At 36.1% G+C, this 22,364-nt stretch overlaps 1 protein-coding gene across 9 annotated transcripts in view; it reads left to right on the top strand.

Annotated features, from left to right (window-relative positions):
* Positions 1 to 22,364, top strand: part of NUP153 (nucleoporin 153) — an 83,357-nt gene that overhangs the window by 43,557 nt on the left and 17,436 nt on the right. For all 9 annotated transcript variants that reach the window (XM_070244123.1, XM_070244120.1, XM_070244124.1 and 6 more), the window contains 7 exons: positions 2,434 to 2,486; positions 2,742 to 2,868; positions 11,885 to 12,022; positions 12,646 to 12,744; positions 13,793 to 13,880; positions 18,325 to 18,450; positions 20,774 to 21,391. In XM_070244123.1, coding sequence (XP_070100224.1) covers positions 2,434 to 2,486; positions 2,742 to 2,868; positions 11,885 to 12,022; positions 12,646 to 12,744; positions 13,793 to 13,880; positions 18,325 to 18,450; positions 20,774 to 21,391 — 1,249 coding nt within the window. The remainder of the gene's footprint in view (positions 1 to 2,433; positions 2,487 to 2,741; positions 2,869 to 11,884; positions 12,023 to 12,645; positions 12,745 to 13,792; positions 13,881 to 18,324; positions 18,451 to 20,773; positions 21,392 to 22,364) is intronic.

Below are 22,364 nucleotides of genomic sequence, written 5' to 3'. Positions count from 1 at the left end.
TTAATGTCAGTTCCTTCCTAATAATTGTGTTGTATCTAGTCCATATTCAAATGTTGTTTATAGCTGCTTTTTTGAACTAGAATCCAAGAAAATTTCACACATTGCTTTTGATTTTGTCTTTCTAGACCTCAAATCTTCACCCTCACCAATTTGTTTTAAAATAACTGCTTTACTGAGACCATACCATTCACCAAATTAAAGTGTACAGTTCAGTGGTTTTAGTATATTCACAGGGTTCATCCATCACCACAGTCCATTTTAGGAGATTTTCATCACCATCTTGCACTCCCCAAAAAATCCCATACCTGTTAGCACTCACTCCCCACTCCTACCCCTCCAGTCCTGGGAACCACTAATCTGTCTCTACAGATTTGCTTATTCTGGACATTTCACATAAATGGAATCTTAAAATATGTAGTCCCTTCTGACTGGCTTATTTTACTTAGCATAATGTTTTTAAGGTTCATCCATGTCATAACATGTATTTGAACTTCATTCCTTTTTATGGCTGAATAGTATTTCATTGTTTGGATATACCAGATTTTGTTTATCTGTTCATCAGTTGAGGGACATTTGAGTTGCTTTCCCTTTTTGACTATAATGAATGATACTACTATGAACTTTTGTGTACAAGTTTTTTTTTGTGGACATGTTTTTATATTACTCTTGGGTTTATTTGTAGGAATGGAATTGCTAGTCACATTGGTATTTGAAGAGATCAGACCAGTTGTCATATAAAATGTGCCATATTCTGGATTTGTCTGTTTTCTTGTGTCATTTAACTAAAGCGCATTCTTTCGTATTTATTGTGTTTATATAGCATCTTACAATTTGCCCTTTTTTATATTTAATCTCAATCTTCATGATAACCCAATTTCTTGAAAATTTTCAAACTAAAGTTGAAAGAATAGTACAGTGTTTGCCCATTACTCTTTTATCTTGATTTACTAGTCATTAACATTTGTCATATTTGCTTTATCAAAATTTTAAAAATATTTTGAACCTAATTGTGGATTTATAGACTTGGGAGAAGAATTTTGAGAACTACACGTTTTGCTGTATTTGCTTTATCTTTTTCTGTGTGTTTTCTGCAAACAAGGAATTCCCTCACATAACTGCAGAACATTTACTGAAACCAGAAGCTTAACATTGGTACAATAGTTTTATTTAACCTACAGATTTTATTTAGATGTTAGCAGTTGTCCCAAAAGAAAAAAAATCTAAGAACATGTCTTTCATTTAGTTGTCGTCTCTTCATCTCCTGTAGTCTAGAGTAGTTGCTTAAGGATTTCTTTTTTTGTGTTTCACAACATTGATATTTCTGAAGAGTACAGGTAAGTTACTGTGTAGAATGTCCTGCAATGTGTGGATGTCTGATGTTTCCTCATGATTAGATTCCACTTACGTACTTTTGGTAGTAATACCACAGATTAGATGCTGAGTTCTTCTCAATGTATCATATCAGGAGGCACATACTATCAATTCCTCCCATTACTGACAATGTGATCACTAGTTAAGGTGGTGTCAGTGGCATTTCTCCACTATAAAGTTACTATTTTACCTTTTGTAATTAATAGTATCTTGTGGGGAGATAACTTTGAGAGTATAAATATCCTTTTCAGCCACTAGTGTTAGCATTATTGATGATTTTTGCCTGAACCTATTGTTAGTAGATTGCCAAATAGTGGTTTTCTAATTCTACCATTCATTCTACATTTACTAGTTGACTTTCTACTGTAAGAAGAGTTTTCTTTTCTCTGTTTATGTATTTACATATCTATATATTTTTAAGTCAACTTGAATTCTTATGTTCAATAAGATTATAATCCTTTATTAGTATTATTTATTCTTATGCTCATGTTCTCCTCTATTTGGCCTTTGAACTGGTGTCTGTGTCCTTTTATTATTTCCCCATCATTTTTTGAGCACTTAGTTGCTTTTTGACATTATAAAATAATCCAGGCTTATCTTGTGAGTTTCTGGCCCCAGCGCTGTCCTGTAATCAGCCATTTCTCCAGGGAACTCTGATTCCTTTCAGTGGAGGAACTCTAAGTTGCAAAGAATTGTTTCAGAAGGGAATATCTTTGTAAATTTGCTTGTGTATTTAATAAGCCATAACAAAAGATAAGTGAACATATTTTCGCGGTTGGTAAGTATATTAACTTTGTATCCTACTCTTTTGTTGAAAGGACAGTTGTGCTTGGTGACGTTATATGTATATAATCACACTGTAACTGTTAGTTACCATTCAGAAAGTAGACTATAACTTGCAAATTTCAGACTTCATTAACTAAAAAAACCTTCAAGTTCCTGATTCCAAATTCAAATTCCAAATTTAACTTCCAAATTAACATTCACAGATAGAAGGGTGGTATTAAGAAAATTAAAACAAATAGGCAAGCATGTAAATATGGTGTGTTTATTGTTTTCTAGACTGGATATGAAAAAACTGTAACACCAGAACAAAAGAGAGAACAACGAGAAAGGTAATGTCAACTTTATAGCTAAACTTCATGTGTAATTTGTAAAGTATGTTTGATTTACATAAGCATTTTTGAAGATTAATAAGGTTAAAAAATTGGAAATTTTACACACACAAAAATCTGTCAGCTTTAAAGGCACTTTCAGCTGAACACGTATTTTCTTGTTAACAGTTCTAAAGCTTTAAGTATTCAGTTAGTTAACAAGTTATGGGCCAGAGTAATATATCATTTGTTTTAATTTTCTTTTTCTTTGCCTAGTGGCTTTTCTTACCCAAATTTCAGTATGTCTGCAGCCAATGGTTTATCTTCTGGAGTAGGTAGTGGAGGCGGCAAGATGAGACGAGAAAGAACACGCTTTGTGGCATCTAAACCTCCAGAGGAGGAGGTAGGGTTATATACTTAATACTCTTGAAGTTTATTAAAAGCTTTGGTGTGGTGTGGTGGTGAGGGGGATGACTGGAGGTCCCAGGGAAGGATGGGGTTTGGGGAGACCCAGTACAAGAATAATCTGTCATCGAAGCAGTCCCTTCAAAATGTAAAGGGGTGTGTGTGTGTGTGTGTGTGTGTGTGTGTGTGTGTGTGTGTGTTTTAAACCACCAGGCTTTTTTAATCTCCTTCACTGTGACAACAGAAAACCTAACCTAGTACCTTAAATTTCATAGATATCGTTTAAAAGCCATAGTTATTCAAATAAGAGAGATTGCAATTGAAATTATTTGACCCTCCTAATATTATTGTATAGTTAGGTTTTGCCCATTTCTGAAATTTACGTAAATGGATTAAGACTGTATGTATTCATCTCACTTGCCTTTTTCTTCATATTATTTGTGAAATTTATCAGTGTTGTGAAAGGTAACTCTCGGTTATTTAATTTCACTGTTAGATATAATCTGGTATGAAGATTACCAAAATTCATTCTGCGGGGTACATAGGGGTTGATTCCTAATACTTCCTCAGGTGGATATTTATGCACTTCTCCCTTAGCACACATGCAGTATTTTCCATAGGCTGTTTAGGAATGGAATTATTGGATTATAGGAGATGATACATATCTTCAAACGTATTAGATGTTGCCGTATTGCTCTTCCAGGTAGTTTTACATAACACTTCCCCATGATAGTAGATAGATCTGCTTTTTCTTTATCCTTACCACTACTTGATTTTGTTGATTTTTAAAGTTTTGCTAATGTGATGAAGGTGAAATGGTATGCCATTGGAGTTTTATTTTCATTTCCTTATTTACTAGAGAGGGGAGAGATCTTTTTATGAGTTTCTTGGCCATTTGGGTTTTCCCTTCCTTTCTCCGTTTTTTCTATTGGGTTATTTCTTTTATTAGGAAGAGTTCTTTATATATTCTGGGCATGAAAGTTTGAAGAAGGTAGGGTTTAACTGAAGATTGGTTAGATTAACCTTTCTGTCTGTAGGTTGCTCTATTTGTTTTCTAACTAAAGTTGAATTCAGGTTTCATTTCAGTCTTTCTGTAAATGAATTTCAGCCTAGCTGGATCATTTAAGTTTTGATACATAGTGCTTTCATTTGTAGTTTGTTTCTAATTAAAATTTCATTTGTGACTTCCTCACTGACTCATGAGTTTCTTAAGAGTATGTTTTTAGGCTTTGAAACAGGAGGTCTTCTATAACAGTTTCTCTTAAGTATGAAATCGTATTTTGATTGAAATTGTTGTATGTATCAGTGGTGATTTTCTTCATGTTTATTGGTATTTGCTTTGCAGGCTTACTTAGATTGGAAGGTCTTTCTTCCTCATTTTTTCTTTATCTCTTTTCTGATTTAGCAGTTTCGTAGTTGTGCCTCTCTGACTCACTAGAAGCAGACTTCAGCATTTGAGTTTTCTCCCATATAGCCTGCCTTGTCCTGATATTTGAGATTAGGCTAGGGGACTTGACTCAGTTACTAGTGGTGAGGCTGTCTTTCCCTTAGGTTCTACTTGTTGCTCTGTTGGACTGTTGTGAAGGGAGGGACTGTATTAATGTATTCTACCATCTTGAAAGAAAACTAAAGTCTTGAATGCCATTGATCATACAGTATTTAAAAGTTTGCAGTTTTCTAAGCAAATCAGTTTTCTTTTGTCATTAAAGCTCTTTACGTAGACGAGATTAGTTACATTTAAGAAATGGGAGTTTTTGGAAGCTGGTGGCATAGAAGGACCCTGAGCTCACCTCCTCCATTGGACACAACAGACCTACAACTACATGTGGATTAATTTTCTCTGAGATCTGGAAACTCAGTGAAAAGAACCTCTGTAACAAGGGACAACACAGAGAGAAGTGGAAGAGGCAGAGATACAGTGTGCTGTCCAAGAGCAAGCTAACCACAGCCATGCTGCCCACAGCAATAGTGGCCCCGCCACAAAAGAAGGGCACACACAGGCCATACAGGGGACATCCCTCGAGCATTTGGTACAGGTGATGAGAGGAGAGCACACTGCTGGGCCCCATAAGACATCTCCTACATAATGCTACATTTCCAAGATCAGGAGATGTAGTGGATCTACCAAATGCATAGAAATAAGCACAGAGAGGTAGGCAATCTGAGACAGAGGAATGTGTCCCAAATAACAGGACAAATCCTTAGGAAAAAAACTAAACAAAACAGAGATGAACAATCTACCTGATAAAGAGTACAAAGCATTGGTCATAAGGATGCTCACTGAACTCAAGAGACTAGATGAGCACAGTGAGAACTTCAGCAAAGAATTAGAAAATATAAAAAAAAACCAATCAGAGCTGTGAAATAGAATGACTGAAATGAAACTTTCACTCGAGGGAATCAGCAGCAGAGTAGATAACACAGAAGAATGGGTCAGCAATCTGGACGACAGAGTAGAGGAAATCACCAAAGCTGAACAGAACAAAGAAAAAAGAATTAAACAGGAGGAGGACAGTTTAAGGCACTCTGGGACAAACATCAAGCTGTTATTTCTTCAGATAAATTCTCTGTCCCTTTATTTCTCTCTTTTTGGGATGCCTAAAATGTGAATGTTAGTGCACTTGATGTTGGTTAAAGACTTGAATGTAAGAGCTGAAGCCATAAAACCTCTAGAAGAAAACATGGGCAGTACGCTCTTTGACCTCAGTCTTAGCAGTATCTTTTTGAATGTGTCTCCTCAGGCAAGGGAAACAAAAGAAAAAATAAACAAATGGGACTACATCAAATTAAACAGCTGCTGCACAGCCAAGGAAGCCATCAACAAAATGAAAACGCAACCCTACCAGTCGAAGATATTTGCAAATCATATATCTCATAAAGGGTTAATAGTCAAAAATATATAAAGAACTTGTGCAGCTCAACAACAGAAACTTGATTGAAAAATGGGCCTGGGGCCCAGCCCCGGTGGCGTAGTGGTTAAGTTTGGCCCACTCCACTTCAGTGGCCTGGGTTTGCATCCCAGCTGCAGACCTATACCACTTGTCTGTTAGTGGCCATGCTGTGGTGGTGGCTCACATAAAAGGAAAGAGGAAGATTGGCAATGGATGTTAGCTCGGGGGGAATCTTCCTCAGCAAAAAAAAAAACCCATGGGAGGCCAGCCCCATGGCCAAGTAGTTAAAGTTCCATGCACTCCACTTTGGGGGCCCAGGTTAGTGGCTTCAGATCCCAGATGCAGACCTACTCCACTGGCCAGCCGTGCTGTGGAGGCATCCCGTGTACAAAGTTGAGGAAGATCGGCATGAATGTTAGCTCAGGTCTGATCTTCCTTGCACGCACACACACACAAAAAGGCAGAGGATCTGAACAGACATTTTTCCAAAGAAGATATACAGATGGCCAACAGGCACATGAAAAGATGTTCAGCATCACTAATTTTTAGGGAAATGTAGATCAAAACCACAATAAGATACCATCTCATGCCCGTCAGAATGGCTATAGTTAAAAAGACAAGAAATAAGCGTTGGAGAGGATGTAGAGAAAAGGGAACCCTCGTACACTGCTGGTGAGAAGGTAAATTGGTACAGCCACTGTGGAAAACAGTATGGGGATTCCTCAAAAAATTAAAAATGGAGGTACCGTATGATCCAGTTATTCCAGTTCTGGGTGTTTATCCGAAGGATACAAGAACACTAATTTAAAAAGATAGGTGCGCACACCCCTATGTTCATTGCAGCATTGCTCACAGTAGCCAAGACTTGGAAACAACCTAAGTGTCCACTGATGGATGAACAGGTAAAGAAGATGTGGTACATACATACAATGGAATACTACTCAGCTATAAAGAAAAGATGAAATCTTGCCATTTGCAACAATATGGATGGACTTTGAGGGTATTATGTCAAGCAAAATAAGTCAGAGAAAGCCAAATGCCATATGATTTCACTCATATGTGGAAGATAAAAACAAAGAAACAAACATATTTACAGAGAATGGATAGTGGTTACCAGAAGGGAGGGAGATGAGGGGAAGGAAAAAGGGGCACATTTGTATGGTGATGGATGGCAGCTAGACTTTAGGTGGTGAACGTGGTGTAGTCTATACAGAAGTCTAAATACAAGGACATACACCTGAAATTTGTATAATGTATAAATCAGTGTTACCTCAATAAGAAAATAAATTTTCGAAAAAGATTTGGCTTACTTTGTATACATAAGGAGATTAGTATCTGATTACTGTAGCATGAGCTTTTTCTTTAGACAAGCTTTTATATTTCTCAGTAAAATTCATGACCCTACTTTTTTAAAGTTTATCCTTGTATAAGGAAAACATTCGCTTGGTTTGGTGTTTGCCAGAAGACAAGTTTGTGAATTTTGCTTATGTCACTTTGGTTTCGATTTTTAAAGACAGAGTTTCTCAGATCTTTAGTTGATATCTGTAGCTCAGTTTTAGCTGTCTTGCAGATATATATTTAGTATGACTTTGATGTATTGAGACTTTTGCAGGGAAGGGTTAAAAATTTATTTACTTTTGTTCTTATTACCTGGTATGCTAACTGTGGAGCTTTATGAAAATCTAACCCCTGAGACCTCTTTATCAACTCCCCCCTTCTCTGGCCCCCTCTCTTCATTCCAGCCAACTGCCAACTGCCAATTTTACATCCCAAGATGCCTCACCCGACTCCTGTCCCTAGCTCTGTTCCACACTGAGGTTATAGTCTCCACATTTCTGAGGAAAGATGTACTAATAGTTGGCTGCTCCAAATTTTCTACCTACACTGTGTTTTTTATCTAATAGATTAGGATAGATACTTCCTTACTTAATTACTATCCAGTGCTGTTTTTTTGTTTCAGATGTCAAATATGTTGCCGTGGTTGTTTCTTAATTGTTACAGTTAATGAGACTTTTTAGTAATAGAAGATTCATTTTTGTAGGTATTTTAATGAAGGCTTTCAGGAAAGGTCAAATGGAAGAAGTTTTATTTTTAATTGAATGTAAACAAATTATGCTAGTTTCAGATACTGTTGCAGCTTAACAGGGATTGGTGCATTTTGATTCACTAAACATTCAGGTTACTAGAACTATGTTGAAAATAACCCATTTCGCAATATGAGGTAATAAGAGCGTGTTTTAGCTTTCACCTTATCTTAGATTCCAGAATTTGTGAAGATTGTGTGTCAGTCACTAAACATATTGGCATTTTGCCTCTACTGTGATATCAGTCTGGGTTTTATAATGAAAAAGCTCATTGATAGAGAATATATAAGCAGTATATAATAAGACTGAGTTTGGGGAGATTTAATTGCTTGATATTGTCATGTCAGGTCATCCTGCCACTTACTAGCTGTGAGTGACCTTGGTCAAATTAACCTCTTTGTACATCACCTTCATCTGTAAAATGAGGATAAGAAGAATAAATATATTGAGTGTGTGTCTGTAGGATGTCTGCCATTTAATAGCAGTATAAAATTAGGCCATATATCTCCCTGCCTCTGTTTCCTCATCTACAACAGTAGTAACTACCTCATGTGAAGGGTATTATAAAGGTATTATATAGTAAGTCACATATTTGATGATTTTTGTGTTCAGCTTGAGGTGTCTGTAAGCATCCGGTAAGAATTTCCGACTTTCTTTCTCCCAAATTTGGGACCTGCTTCTGATGAACTAAGTTAAAATTTTGGTGAATAGGAATCAAATTTAGAGTCAGTTCAGGTTAATAAAATAAGGAACCATTATGGCCACGTATGTAGCTTAATGAGTTAGCATGAGATATAGGTTATTCATTTGATGTGTCCAGGTGTTGTAAGGGTTTAAAGGCGAGAAAATAAGGCTAAGGGTTGGAGATGGGAAGACATTTCCCTACAGAAATAGCCAAATGCATCTTTTTTTTTTTTTCCCTAATAGTTGGCATTTTTGTGACCCAACAGCTGTAGCCAGTTCCCTAGGGGCAGGGACTATGTATGTTTTGTTGTTGGTGATGGTGCTGAGGAAGATTAGGTTCTAATATTTTGTTGTTTGCTTTGTCCGATAAATAGCCATCTTACTATTTTTCAGGTGCATTCAGTGTAAGTTGAAGACATCAGTACACTTCACCCTCAGATTCTTTAGCTTACATAGCATGAACTAGAGTTAAATATTTATTGTTTTTTAACTTAGTGAAGATGTACATATAGTAAAATGTAAAAGTCTTAGGTATACCATTTGATGAATTTGACAAATGTTTATACCTGTGTAATGCAGACTCCTATGAAGGTGTCAGACATTTCTGTGACTCCAGAAAGTTTACTTATGCTCCTTCTTAGTCAGTAGTCATCACCTGCTACCCTGGGGGCAATCAGTATTCTCATTTTTTCCGCCATATATTGGTTTTGCTTGTTCTGGAACTTCGTATCAATGTAGTTTTTCTTTTGTGCCTAGCTATTATGAATAAGGCTGCTGTAAACATTCTTATTCTTGTACCTTTTTGTACACGTTTATTTCTCTTGGAGTGAATACCTGGAAGTGGAGGTGTGAGGTTGTTTGGTATGTGTTCAACTTTTTTTTTTTTGGTGAGGAAGATTGGCCCTGAGCTAACGTCTGTTGCCAGTCCTCCCCTTTTTACTTGAGGAAGATTGTCCCTGATTCATCAAGCATAGCTTTATGAGCAGTGTGTAGGTCCATTCCTGGGATCCGAACCTGTGAACCTTGGGCCACCAAAGCAGAGTATGTGAACCTGACCACTATGCCACTGCGCTGGCCCCATGTTTAACTTTTTAAGCAACTGCCACATTGTTTTCCCCAAAGTGATTGTAACATTTTACACTGCCACCAACAGCTTTTCTACTACTCCACATCCTTACCAGTAGTTGATTGTCATCTTTTTAATTTTAGCCATTCTGCTTTGTGTGATGGTATTGTGTAAATTTTGTTGTTGTTTGTTTTTTTGGTGAGGAAGATTGGCCCTGAACTAACATCTGTTGCCAGTCTTCCTCCTTTTTGCTTGAGGAAGATTGTGGCTGAGCTAATATCTCTGCCAGTCTGCCTCCATTTTGTATGTGGGATGCCACCGCAGCATGGCTTGATGAGTGATATGTAGGTCTGCACTTGGGATCCCAACCCACGAACCCCAAACCTCCAAAGCAGAGCATGCAAACTTAACCACTACACCACTGGGCCAGCCCCAAATATCTCATAATTTTAATTTATATTTCACTGATGGCTGATAATGTTGTGTTCTTCTTTATGAGCTTAAAGGCCATTAGTGTATCTTCCTTTGTGAGGTGTCTGTTCGGATCTTTTGCTCTTTTAAAAATTGGGTTGTCTTATTATTGAGTTGTTACAGGAGCTCTTTATAAATTCTTAACCCAAGTACTTTGTCATATACATATCTTAGAAATATTTTCTCCCAATCTGGCTTGCCAATTCATTTTCTTAACAGAATCTTTTGATCAGCAGTTGTTCTAAATCTTATGAAGTTTGAATTTATCTTTTTTCCCCCCATTATTTTTACTGTTCTTTGTGTCCTGAGAAACCTTTGCCCATCCCCAGGCTGCAAAACAGTTCTCCTGTTTTCTTCTAGAAGATTTATAGTAGTGCTTTTTGTTTTTTGTTAATTTCCTGTTTGATTTCTTATATGATCCATGGATTATTTAGAAATGTGTTTAATTATGATGTTAATGTTTTGAAATGTATGGAGACATGTTTTATAGCCCAGCATGTGGTCTACCTGATGAACCTTGGGGAATGTATGTTCTGCAGTTTTGAAGAATAGTGCTCTGTAGATGTCAGTTAGATAAGATGATTGATAGTGTTTCTTAGACCTTTGTTCTTGCTGAATTTTTTTCTTGGGGGTGGGGGTGTGTCTGGTTAGTCTATTAAATTGTTGAGAGATGGGAGTTAAAAGTGTCCATTTCTTCCAGAAATCTTAGTTCCCACGTGCTGCCATTTCCCTTCACCCGGAAGAACTTGTCGAGCAGATTTATGGCAATAGATACTCTTAGACTGGTTTTATTTGAAAGCATGTTTATTTTGCGTTTTTTGAGGGTGGGAGTTGGCTTTACTGAGGATGATTTATGTCCGATAAACTGCATGCATTTGAAGTACTCAGTTTGTGAGAGCTGGCAGTGAACGTATCTGAACTCTTTCTCCTTTGTCGGTGGCAGCTGTAACGCTTTAGTCTTAGTTGGCTCTTTAGTATCTGCTTTACACACATGTCGTTTACAGGTCTGCCAGAGATTTGAACAGTTTATATGCAGATGTTGGGCTCCCCTTCTGGAGCTCTTCATTCTTGCGTCTTCCCTCATTTTCTAGCTGCTGTGGTTCCCTAGTCTGTCCTCTGATTCCTTAACCAACAGATTGCAGTTTCCTCTCTGAATTTCACCCATCCAGTGGCACCAGTTGAAAGAGAACAAGAAGCTTACTCAGTATCCTTCTCTTCTTCTAAGTATCTTCTCCCCCTCCAGTTTCTGCTTGCTTTTGGTTGCTTCCCATTGTTTTCAGATGGTTGTTTTTTATGTATTTAAGTTTAGCATTGTTGCCGGTCACAGCATTGGTCAGATACGAGTTACTCCACCATTAGCAGAAGCAAACTCTTTATGTTTACTCTTAATCTGGGTCATTTGAGACTTGGAGTGGTCTTTGCTGTGTTGAGTTAAAAAGCAAGGCAGTTCTCCAGATTCATCAGTACTGAAGTTTATTAAGTGCTTATTTTACGTGCCAAGACCGTATATAACTTTGTTTCATATTAATACCCAAACTATGGTGTATTAAATTTTTTCTCATTTTCACCATTTAGGAAATTGGTAGTCAGGGCGCTTAGGTTCACAAAGTCACATGGCTGGCTGGTAGCACAGCTGGGATTCAAATCTTGTTTAGTTCTTTTGATTCAAGAGCCCGCCTTGTTAACACTGCATGGTGCTACCTTCTCCCTATTTTAAATTTACCTGTAGCTATATCAGTTCTATTTGAAAATAAGTATAGATAAAAGAATGACATGAAAAATGGACTACATCATTATAAAATTTGTGTCGTGTTGTAGGAAATGGAAGTACCAGTATTGCCGAAAATCTCTCTACCCATCACCAGTTCTTCACTACCTACCTTCAATTTTAGTTCCTCGGTGATCACAACCTCCTCTCCATCACCCATTAGTCCTTCGCAGTCATTAACAAACAAGGTATAGAACCATTGTACAAATAGAGGTGATTTTTGTTCTTATTCTTTATTTTTAAAAATGTATTATCTATTTAAAGCAGTGATTAATTTTCACTATGGAAGTTAATAACAGAGTAAGAAGAGAAAAATGGAAATTGTGTTTTGCTTTTTTTTAAAATTTACATTATAAGGGATACATTATAATAGAAGTGTTCTTCAATTCTTATGCAATATGTTAGAGAAAGAGATGATTGTAAGTTTGTTATTAAACACTGTTTCCATTAAGCTACCTTTTTTGGTTAAGAATGGATTTATGTTTTTGTTTCTCAGGTAGGATTAACATCTTTAATCTGCTCCTGAAATTTTTTTGCTTTCTTCCTGGCTTTTATTTTTCCTGAGCATATTTTATAGTAGGCAAATACTCACCTCTAAGATAATGTATACTTCTCTTCCAGGAGGAAGCTAGATTTTATAGCAGTTGCTGTTAAATATTTTTCAGAAGTTAAAAAGTGATTTTTAAATCTGAAAGGGAAAAAAATTGCTTTTGGCTTCTTTGGAATAATTAATTTGCTTAAGGTCAATTTTAATGTCAGTTTCTTTTTCTGAAATGTTCTGTTTCATTTCTTTAATAATTTGGAAAACCAGGTACAAATGACCTCTCCAAACAGCACTGGCAGTCCCATGTTTAGATTTTCATCTCCAATTGTAAAATCTACTGAGGCAGATGTACTACCTCCATCATCTGTAAGTAGCAATCAAGGAATATTTCATGTTTATTGGTTTCAAAGGCATACTGTAGTTTTATCAAATCCATGATGCCCTTGGTGGTAAGAAGTCCCACTAGTTTTCTTCTGACTTATGAAAAAATTTCAATGTACAGAAAACTTGGATGAGTAAACACCTATATATTTTTCACTGCATATATACGTACACACATACACATTTTCTCATGTACTATTAGAAAGTTGAGATGCAAACATCTTGATACCCTTAATACTTTTCCATGTATTCCCTAAGAAAAAGGACATTCCTTTGCATACCCACAGTACAGTTATCATACCCCCCAAATTTAACATGATATAATGATAACGTACTCCATATTCAGATTTCCCCATCAGCTCCAGACTGTCCTTTAATTGCTGTTTTGTTTCTCTTGGTCCTAGATTTGATTAAGATTAAGACCTAATCAACTAAATCATATTGCATTTAGTTAGCATGTCTCTTGAATTGCCTTTAATCTAGAAAAGTTTTGAATTTTTTATGTCCCATAATGTATATTTGTTTTATAATTACGAAGTAACTATTTTGAGGGAAGAATAATACATAAGTTTAATGTTTAAGTTGCCCCACCCTTATTTGGCATGTGTATCATTTTAACATTTTGCCTTCTATTTTTCACTCTGTCCTTGTTTTCTGTCAGAACTAGATATTCTAGATCATTGTGTAATTTCCTTGCCTCATACCTGAAATCTGTCTGTTGTCCAAAAAGTTTCATACTTTTTATTGGAAAATGGCATTTAGAAACCGAGAACTAGACATTAGAAACACGTTATTTTATGTACTGCTCTGACGGAAAACAATGCTTAAGAAATTAAAAATGCTGCTGTTAAACTATGACACACCATTCATTATAAGAAGCGTCCCAATTTTAGAGATTGTAAAATATGAAAAACTACGAATCTTAGAATGCATGAAATTCAATGTTTTTTTTACTTGGAATTTAAAAATACTCTATATTTGATATTTGTTTAAAACGAAATTGACGGTTAAAGGATACTGTTTCTCTTTACAGATTGGATTTACATTTAGTGTGCCTGTTGCAAAAACAACTGAACTTTCTGGCTCTACTAGTATTTCAGAACCAATTACAAGTAGTTCAGGTAAGTAAAAATTTCTCACCAATTTCAACATAAAAATAGTTGCATACAGTAAATAGTATTTCAAATTCTTTCTTTCACCTTTGGCAGGTCTTGTAAATGCTTTCTTTCGTTTGAATGAACTTAGCTCGGAAAAGCAAATAGAAGCTAGAATCAGCCTTTTGACAATGCTTTTTAGTAATTTTCTTCGGATATATTTGGCTCCCTAAGTGTAAATGTTACCATTTGGTTGTGAGAGGGATAGTCACAACAGCAAATTTATCCACTGTCTTTGATGAGTCAAGATAAAGTGACAGTTTATTATTAATGAAATCTCATTGTAAGAAATCCAAGGGTTGTCTACCTTGTAATTGCTATGGATTCCATCTCTAGGTTTACTCTTCAGTTCACAAGCATTTTTATGGTTAAGCGTTATGCTGACCCCTGCAGATCATGATATGTAATTTCTAAACTCAAGAAATGGGCGTAACTGGGGAAAGAAATTGAGTACTCAGTTAATTAAATCATAGGATTTTGTTGTGATAGTGGTGGTTTTCTTTCAAGTGTTTGAGAAATGGAGAATCATCTGGGCTGAGTTAGTCAGGTCAAGAATTTTGGAACGAGGGCATTTTATCCAAGAAAAAACAGCAAATGAAAGAGAACAAGAGGACATGACATAGTTTGAAAATTGCGAATAATTTGTCATGAGGTTGAGACATAGCTTTAAATCCTGAAAATTCTTGACTGCTATGCTAAAGAGTTGGATTTTAATCTGAGTGTAGTAGGAAAACATTGAATGATCTTTATATGGGGGTGAGATGGGTATTGTGGAGTCACAGCAATGTGTTGAGTGAGGGTGTGGTTGAGAGTCGGATATTATAGGCTGGGACATCAGTTAAGGGGCTCTTGCCCTATCCAGAAATGTTTCTTTGGCTATTTGCTGAGTTTCAGAGTTTTTATAAACTAGATCCTCCCTCAAAAGATAGATTAAGAAATAAATCAGAGAGTCGGGACATAGAAGCTAGAGAGATCTTTGGCTTTGGGTAATCGGGAAGATAAGAGCATAGATTATGAGAGTGGCGCAAAATAAGAATTTGACTGATATGTTTGCAATCCTAATTTTTATTGAATAAATAGCCTTGAGAAAGTAACAAGCACATTTCAGGTGTACTTCTTACCACAAGATTTTTTTTCTTTTTTGAGCTCAGGAGGAAAACCCTATTCAAATTACCATTTTCATGCCTAGTTGTGAGGAAAGGTGTTAAAATTCTTTCCAGTTTTTACCAATCGTAACTGAATGAGCAACAATTTGTTAAAACAACTTTTGTGTTTCATTACATCTGGGGAAATTACCTAGATTTTGAGAGTTTATTATGAGTGGCATATTGAATTGTGAGAACTGTTCTTATGTTGACACCTCTGATTCTCACCACTTCTGTCATTAAAAAGCTGATGGAGGGGCTGGCCCGGTGGTGTAGTGGTTCGGTTCACATGCTCCACTTGGCACCCAGGATTTGTGGGTTCAGATCCCAGGCGCAGACCTACACACCTCTCATCAAGCCATGCTGTGGTGGTGTCCCACATACGAAAGAGAGGAAGACTGGCACAGATGTTAGCTCAGCCACAGTCTTCCTCAAGCAAAAAGAGGAAGGTTGGCAACAGATGTTAGTTCAGGACCAATCTTCCCCACCAAAAGAAAAAGAAAGAAGGAAAAAAAGCTCATTGAAAATGTGAAAGTCATGATTAATTACTTTGTGACAGGAACCTCTTTTTCCCTTATTTTCTTTTTCCATCTCTTTGAGTACACTTCAAGGAATCCTTAAAATTTAACTTAAATTACTAAAAGCAATTTAATTTTGATTACAAAGGAAGACAGAATGGGATAAAGTGATAAAAGCATATGTTTTCTTTGTTTTGACAGTTATAAGAGGGTAGATATGGTGTTTCGTTTTTTGCATATGTTTGTTATTGAGGTGAAATTGACATAAGATAAAATCATTTTAAAGGGAACGGTCAGTGGTGTTTAGTGCATTCACAGTGTTGTGCAACCACCACCTCTATCTAGTTCCAAAACATTTTTATCACTCCCCAAAGGAAACCTGTACCCATAAAATAGTTGCTCCCCATTTTCCCTTTCCCCCAACTCCTGGCAGCTACCAATCTGTGTTCTGTTTCTTTGTTTTTACCTATTCTGGAATCATACACTATGACTTTTTGCATCTGGCTTCTTTCACATACTGTTTTCAGCGTTCATCCATGTTGTAGTATGTATCAGTACTTCATTCTTTTTATGGCTGAATGATATTCCATTGTGTGAATATATCATAATTTATCTATTCATCCACTGATGGACGTTTGGGCTGTTTTCCACCTTTTGGCTGTTGTGAATAGTGCTATTACAGCTATGCATGTACTTGTATTTCTTTGAATAGTAGTTTTAACCCTTTGGAGTATGTACCTAGACCTAGAAATGGAGTTGATGGATCAAATGGTAGTTATGTATTTAACTTTTTGAGGAAGTACAAAATTGTTTTTCTCAGTAGCTGGCTCCTTTCACCTTCCCACCAGCAGTGTATGAGAGTTCTAATTTCTCCACATTCTCACCATGCTTATTATTTTCTGTCCTTTGATTATAGCCATTCTGGTGGGTATGAAATGATACTTTATTGTGCTTTTGATGTGCATTTCCCTAATGACTAATAGCGTTGAACATTTTTTCATGTGCTTGTTGGCCCTTTATATGTCTTCTTGGGAGAAATGTCTGTTTAAGTCTTTTGCCCATTTTGAAATTGGTTTGTCTTTTTGTTGTGAGATAAAAGCACTTTTATATAGTCTGGATACTAGATCCTTATCAGATATATGATTTGAAAATATTTTCTCCCATTCAGTAAATCATCTTTTCACTTTCTTAATAATGTCTTTATTTTTATTTATTTTTTTAAAGTATACTTTTTGGTGAGGAACATTGGCCCTGAACTAACATCTGTTGCCAATCTTCCTCTTTTTTTTTCCCCCTCCCCAAAGTCCCAGTACATAGTTGTATATGCTAGTTGTAGGTCATTCTAGTTCTTGTTTGTGGGATGCCACCACAGCATGGCTTGATGAGCGGGTCCATAGGTCCATGCCCAGGATCCAAGCTGGCAAACCCTGGGTTGCCAAAGTGGAGTACACAAACTTAACCACTTGGCCATGGGGTCAGCCCCCTAATAAAGTGTTTATATGCACAAAGGCTTTTAATTTTGGTGAAGTTCAGTTTTTTTCTTTACTTGTGCTTTTAGTGTCATCTCTAAGACTCCATTGCCAAATCCATGGTCATGACAATATACCTCCTAGGTTTTCTTCTAAGAGTTTATGATTTTAGTTCTTCTGTTTAGGTTGTTGATCCATTTTGAATTAATTTTTCTTTATGGTGTGTTATAGCAGTAGGTAGATTTTTTTAGAACTACTTCACCCGCTACTTTTACATTGTCAAATATTTAAGGAAAAAACCTGGTTATTTATATTTTATCATAGAAAATTTCAGACATTTTCAGAAGTAGAATAGTAGACTGAATCCCCATATACTCTTAACTGAGCTTCAACATTTACCATTTTATGACCAATCTTGTTTCTCCCTCTCTCCTTTCTTCCTTCCCCCTGCCACACACCCACATAAACACACCTTTCAGGTTATTTTGAAACAATCCCAAACATGTTTCGTCTGTAAACAGAGACTTTCCCCCTTAAAAATATAAGCACAAAACCATTATCATACTCAAAATATAGATCTCTTATTTTAAGTAATAAGGATGTGTTCATCTTAGGAAGTTTAGAAGATATAAAAAGTAAAAGCAGTAAATAATCACTAGCAGCCACCATTATTCTTTAGATGTAGATATTCAAAAATCTTCTGGATTCTCTAACCTCCGATTTCCCATAACTATGCTTCTAAAAATGATTTTTGTGGCTGCATAGTGTTCTATCATGTCAGCCTTCTGTAATTTCTGTAACCAACCCCTTATCATCCAGGTTTTCAAAATTATAACTGAAGGATATTTTTAATCACAGAATGAATTTCTAGAAATGAAATATCTGGCTCAGTTGAATATTTTTAAGGTTTTTTTGGTCAGTATCATAAATTGCTGTTGAATCAAACACCTGTTTCATGCAGTATATGAACTTGATGAAATTGGCATATCCTCTCCAATGTTCATTTGATTTTCTTGATTACCAGTGAATTCACTGTGTGACGAGTCCAGATTATATTTTTTGTCCTTTTGGAGCAGAGAGATGTACAGTATGGGAAATAGTATTTTTATGTCTTTATAATGGCAAATTAACCCTGTACTTTGTCATTTGTTCATTTTCTTTGAATTCATGATGTTTTAGAAGTTGATCCAGATTGGCTTTGAAAGATCTTTCTAGTACATTTAACTCAAGTCCAGTACTTTTCTTGGCATAATATCTTTTACAATTAAAAAAATTACAGCTCAAGATATCACTGCAGCGAACAGTACAATCTGTAAGAAGAAGCCAGATGAAGTTTGTGAGGGCCCTTTTAGACCTGCAAAGACCTTGAAAGAAGGAAGTGTCCTAGATGTTCTGAAAAACCCTGGTAAGAGAACAGCTGCCTTTGAGATAATCTAAAATCTTAATTACAAACTCATGGTCTCATTTTAATGTCATTTGTGTTATACTGTAGGCTTTTAAAAATTGCAACTAGTTTGATAGGAGATTGACTGTTGAATGTAGACATAGTCAGATGTAATTATTTTAGGGGAAATGTCTTAAAAATTCCACTTGTCTCTTTAGAATTCAAGGACTCCAAACTAAAATGAAATCTCTAAGAGGCAGGTATAGAAGGAGAAAATGAATTGCCTGCTAATAGAGATAGGCCAATATGGAATAAAAGTAAATAAATCTGAAGATATACCTGGACAGTCTTTCTCTGATGAGAACATTGAACTGCTGCCTTCTCAAATTATTCCCCAGTTGTGGTATATACATAACAAGGCCAAGTGAAAAGAAAACATTTGCTGATTGTAACATATATACATACAGGGCAGTACTCACTGGAAATGAAACAAGATTTGAATGCTTATTGGGTAACAATTTGAAGGTGATGAATAGAAGTCCTGAAATAGGAATAACTTTCGGTTTGAAAATCAAAGAGGATAGTCATAATTTCAATTGTGATGTGTACTATAAGAATATGAAAGTTTTTATAAGATAATCTAGTAGCTCAGAAAGAATTGAGATTTACCCAGCAGATGTGTTCATGTATAATTGAATAGGAGTTTCAAAATGAGGTTGGATGCTACAAGATTTAGAAAGGTTAGGTGTTTTTGGTCTAGCTCTCATTTTATAGTTGAGTCCCCTGCCTACAGGAGTCTTGATAATTTAGGCAATTTTACACAGTTATGGCAGAACTCCAGAATGCCTGTACTAGAATTAACCAAGTAGTCGGTAAGCATCAGATGCATATAGTTTACCTTTGTCAGAGTTACACTTTGCATTTAATGCCCACTACTTCCCCCTTTTTAACTTATTTTAAATAGCAAAAATTTGGAAGAGTCATGTTCTTTTGAGGGAAATTAGGACAATCCACAAAAGTAGGAGGAAAAGAAACGTCTTATAACACCTTGAGATGGTTGCTGTTAAAATTTTGCCATCCTCAGTGACTCAAATGAATCATTAACTAAATGGTACATTGTTAACCACTGGGAGTAACTGAAATATATGGGATTGTTTTGCCCTTATGCTAAAAATTGCTCTAAGCTGGATTATTTCTTGGTACCACTAGAAAATGTCTAACAATCTTCTGTATATTCCCCTCCAATTTTCTTTTCCTTTGGTGCTAAAGGCTGGAGAAACAGGTCACTGAGTTTGTTGGTATATGTAAAATAAGCTAATGGGTCCAAAGTAAAGGATCAGAAAATTATTCCATAAAGTGTAGCTTGAGTGAATCATTTCAATGACAGCAGTTTTGGTAGCAAAAAGACTTTTTTTCTCTTATTATTCCATGGTTCTATGTGAATACCTTAATTCTCTAAATACACCTTCAGTGGTTACAAAAAGGATATACTTACGATATGAAAGGCTCTGAGGTTTTATATTAGAGCTATCTTTGAGGCAATTTTGTTTGAATTAGTGTTTGGTAACTTCGCGTGGACATGTGTTTGAGTAGCATGAACTTGTGCTCCATTAGGATAGACTGAGTCTTAATAATGTTTGTATTTCTAAGGTTTTACCATATGGTTTGGTACATCTTTGTTGGAATTTGTCATCATATTTGTCATTGAACCATTACCATTTAAAAGCTTTATATGAGTTTAGTGTAATTAAAAGTAATCCTTAACACTCTGTTGTACTTTGAAGGGACATGGGTCAACTAACCATACCTGCACAGCTCAGCTGATTTTTATGGAAGTAAAGGATACCACACTGTGGATTATGGCTGGACAAAATTCAAAGATTACAGATAATTGAAGTCATTTGGCATAGCCAAGGGAACACCTGAAAGGATGAGGAAGGCAGGCTATGAATGTACCGTAGTTCAGTGTTGCAGGAAGGCAGAGTATAGCAAAATGTAGATGACAGTAGTATATATTAGTAAATTAGTACAAATTAAAGCCTTAAATTAGGTATTAGTTGAATTATAGTAAATAGAAATTCCTATAGGAAGATGATATACTATAAACAAAATTTCTGTTGTAGAATTTTAACTAGGTCCGTTGCTTATTAATTATGTGATTAATACTAGAACTATTGCTTAGGTGAAAAACAACACTTTAAGTAGTCCAGCTTGGATTGTAGTAATTTTGCAATAAGATAAATGTTTTCTCCCAGTAATGATATTTCAGTTAATGTTTAGATTAGAAAGCTTCCCTAATTGGTTTTTTTTTTTTTTTTGCACTCTCCTCTTCCCATCGTTATAGGTTTCACCTCACCAAAGGCGGATTCTCTTGCTGCTCAGCCTACCACTACGAGCCCGGTGGTTTATACAAGACCAGCAATAAGTAGCTTTTCTTCTAGTGGAACTGGGTTTGGGGAAGGTTTAAAAGCTGAGTCATCGTGGCAGTGTGATACTTGTCTACTCCAGAACAAAGTTACAGACAACAAGTGCGTAGCCTGTCAAGCGACAAAATCGCCACCAAGAGATACTGCTAAACAGACTGGAATTGGGACTCCAAGCAAAAGTGGCAAACCAACTCTTTCTGCATCAGGGACAGGCTTTGGAGACAAATTTAAAGCAGCAGTAGGAACTTGGGATTGTGATACCTGTTTAGTACAAAATAAACCTGAAGTGATAAAATGTGTAGCTTGTGAAACACCGAAACCTGGAACTGGTGTTAAGCGAGTCATTACATTGCCAGTGGCTTCAGAAAGTGCCGTAACTATGGCTGCTTCATCCTCCAGCTGCACTGTGACCCCTGGTACCTTAGGATTTGCAGATAAATTCAAAAGGCCTGTGGGATCTTGGGAGTGTCCAGTATGCTGTATTTCTAATAATGCAGAAGACAATAAATGTGTGTCCTGTATGTCTGAGAAACCAGGTACGTTGATGATTGTTTGGAATAATTTTGTCATTTCTTTAGTAGAACATTTTAATTTATTCTCTATAACACCACTAAGAACAACTTCAGTATTTTAAATGTTTCAGGATGAGCATTTCCTCATACATCTTAATTTTTCTAAACTATCTTGAGGTTAAAATGACTGGCTTGAGGCTAGGTCTGCATGTTCTCTTAGGATAGGAGATGTTTTCGTCAATCCCATATATACCTTGACCTCTTCTTGGATGTAGTTTTATCAGAAACTTCTTGCTCTTCATGATCGTTTTCAAAGTTGACTAATAGAGATAATGTAAGGTCTTAGAATGGGGCAGTGTTTCTCAAACCTTTATACAAAATGAAATATTACTTTGTCTCTTTTTCTCTGAGTAGAAGTGAGGATGGCTAGTGGTCATTTCCAGAGAAGGTTTCATTAAGGGGTAGACAACGTTGCTTTATGAAGAGGCTGTGGGTGAATATTAATGGTGATATTGTGCCTGTATGCTTTCTGCCAGAGATACTGCCGCTGTAGTTCACTACTGAATCATTAATGAAAACATTCTAACTTAGCCCACCAGAAAAATGGAGTTTGGTTTGAGTTTTTCCTGTTTCTCTGTTCAAATTTGAAAGAGTTACTGAAGATTCAAATTGATCTTTAATTCATCTGGAAATGACTCTTTGCTGTTTTTGTAATGCTATCATAATTATTTGGTACAGATATATGGTGACATGGATGCTAAATAAAACATATATGAGTATCCTGGGAATTATATTTCCTATTTTTATTGCATTTATTCATGGACGTGTGGTTTTATATCTGCAATGGAAAGCTCTTGAGTTATTAGCCTAAACCCCTTGTCTGAACACAAGGAGTGAGCCATATTTCTAATTCCTATTGGACATCGCCACAAGAATAAGATTTCAGAATCTTTGTTTTAAAATATCTTCGTCTTCCCATATGGCATCCCTCCTCTAA

Source organism: Equus caballus, chromosome 20 (assembly GCF_041296265.1).
Source record: "Equus caballus isolate H_3958 breed thoroughbred chromosome 20, TB-T2T, whole genome shotgun sequence".
NCBI classification, from domain to species: Eukaryota; Metazoa; Chordata; class Mammalia; order Perissodactyla; family Equidae; genus Equus; species Equus caballus.
Note: the sequence above shows the minus strand (reverse complement) of the source record. Positions and strands in the feature narration are given on the sequence as shown.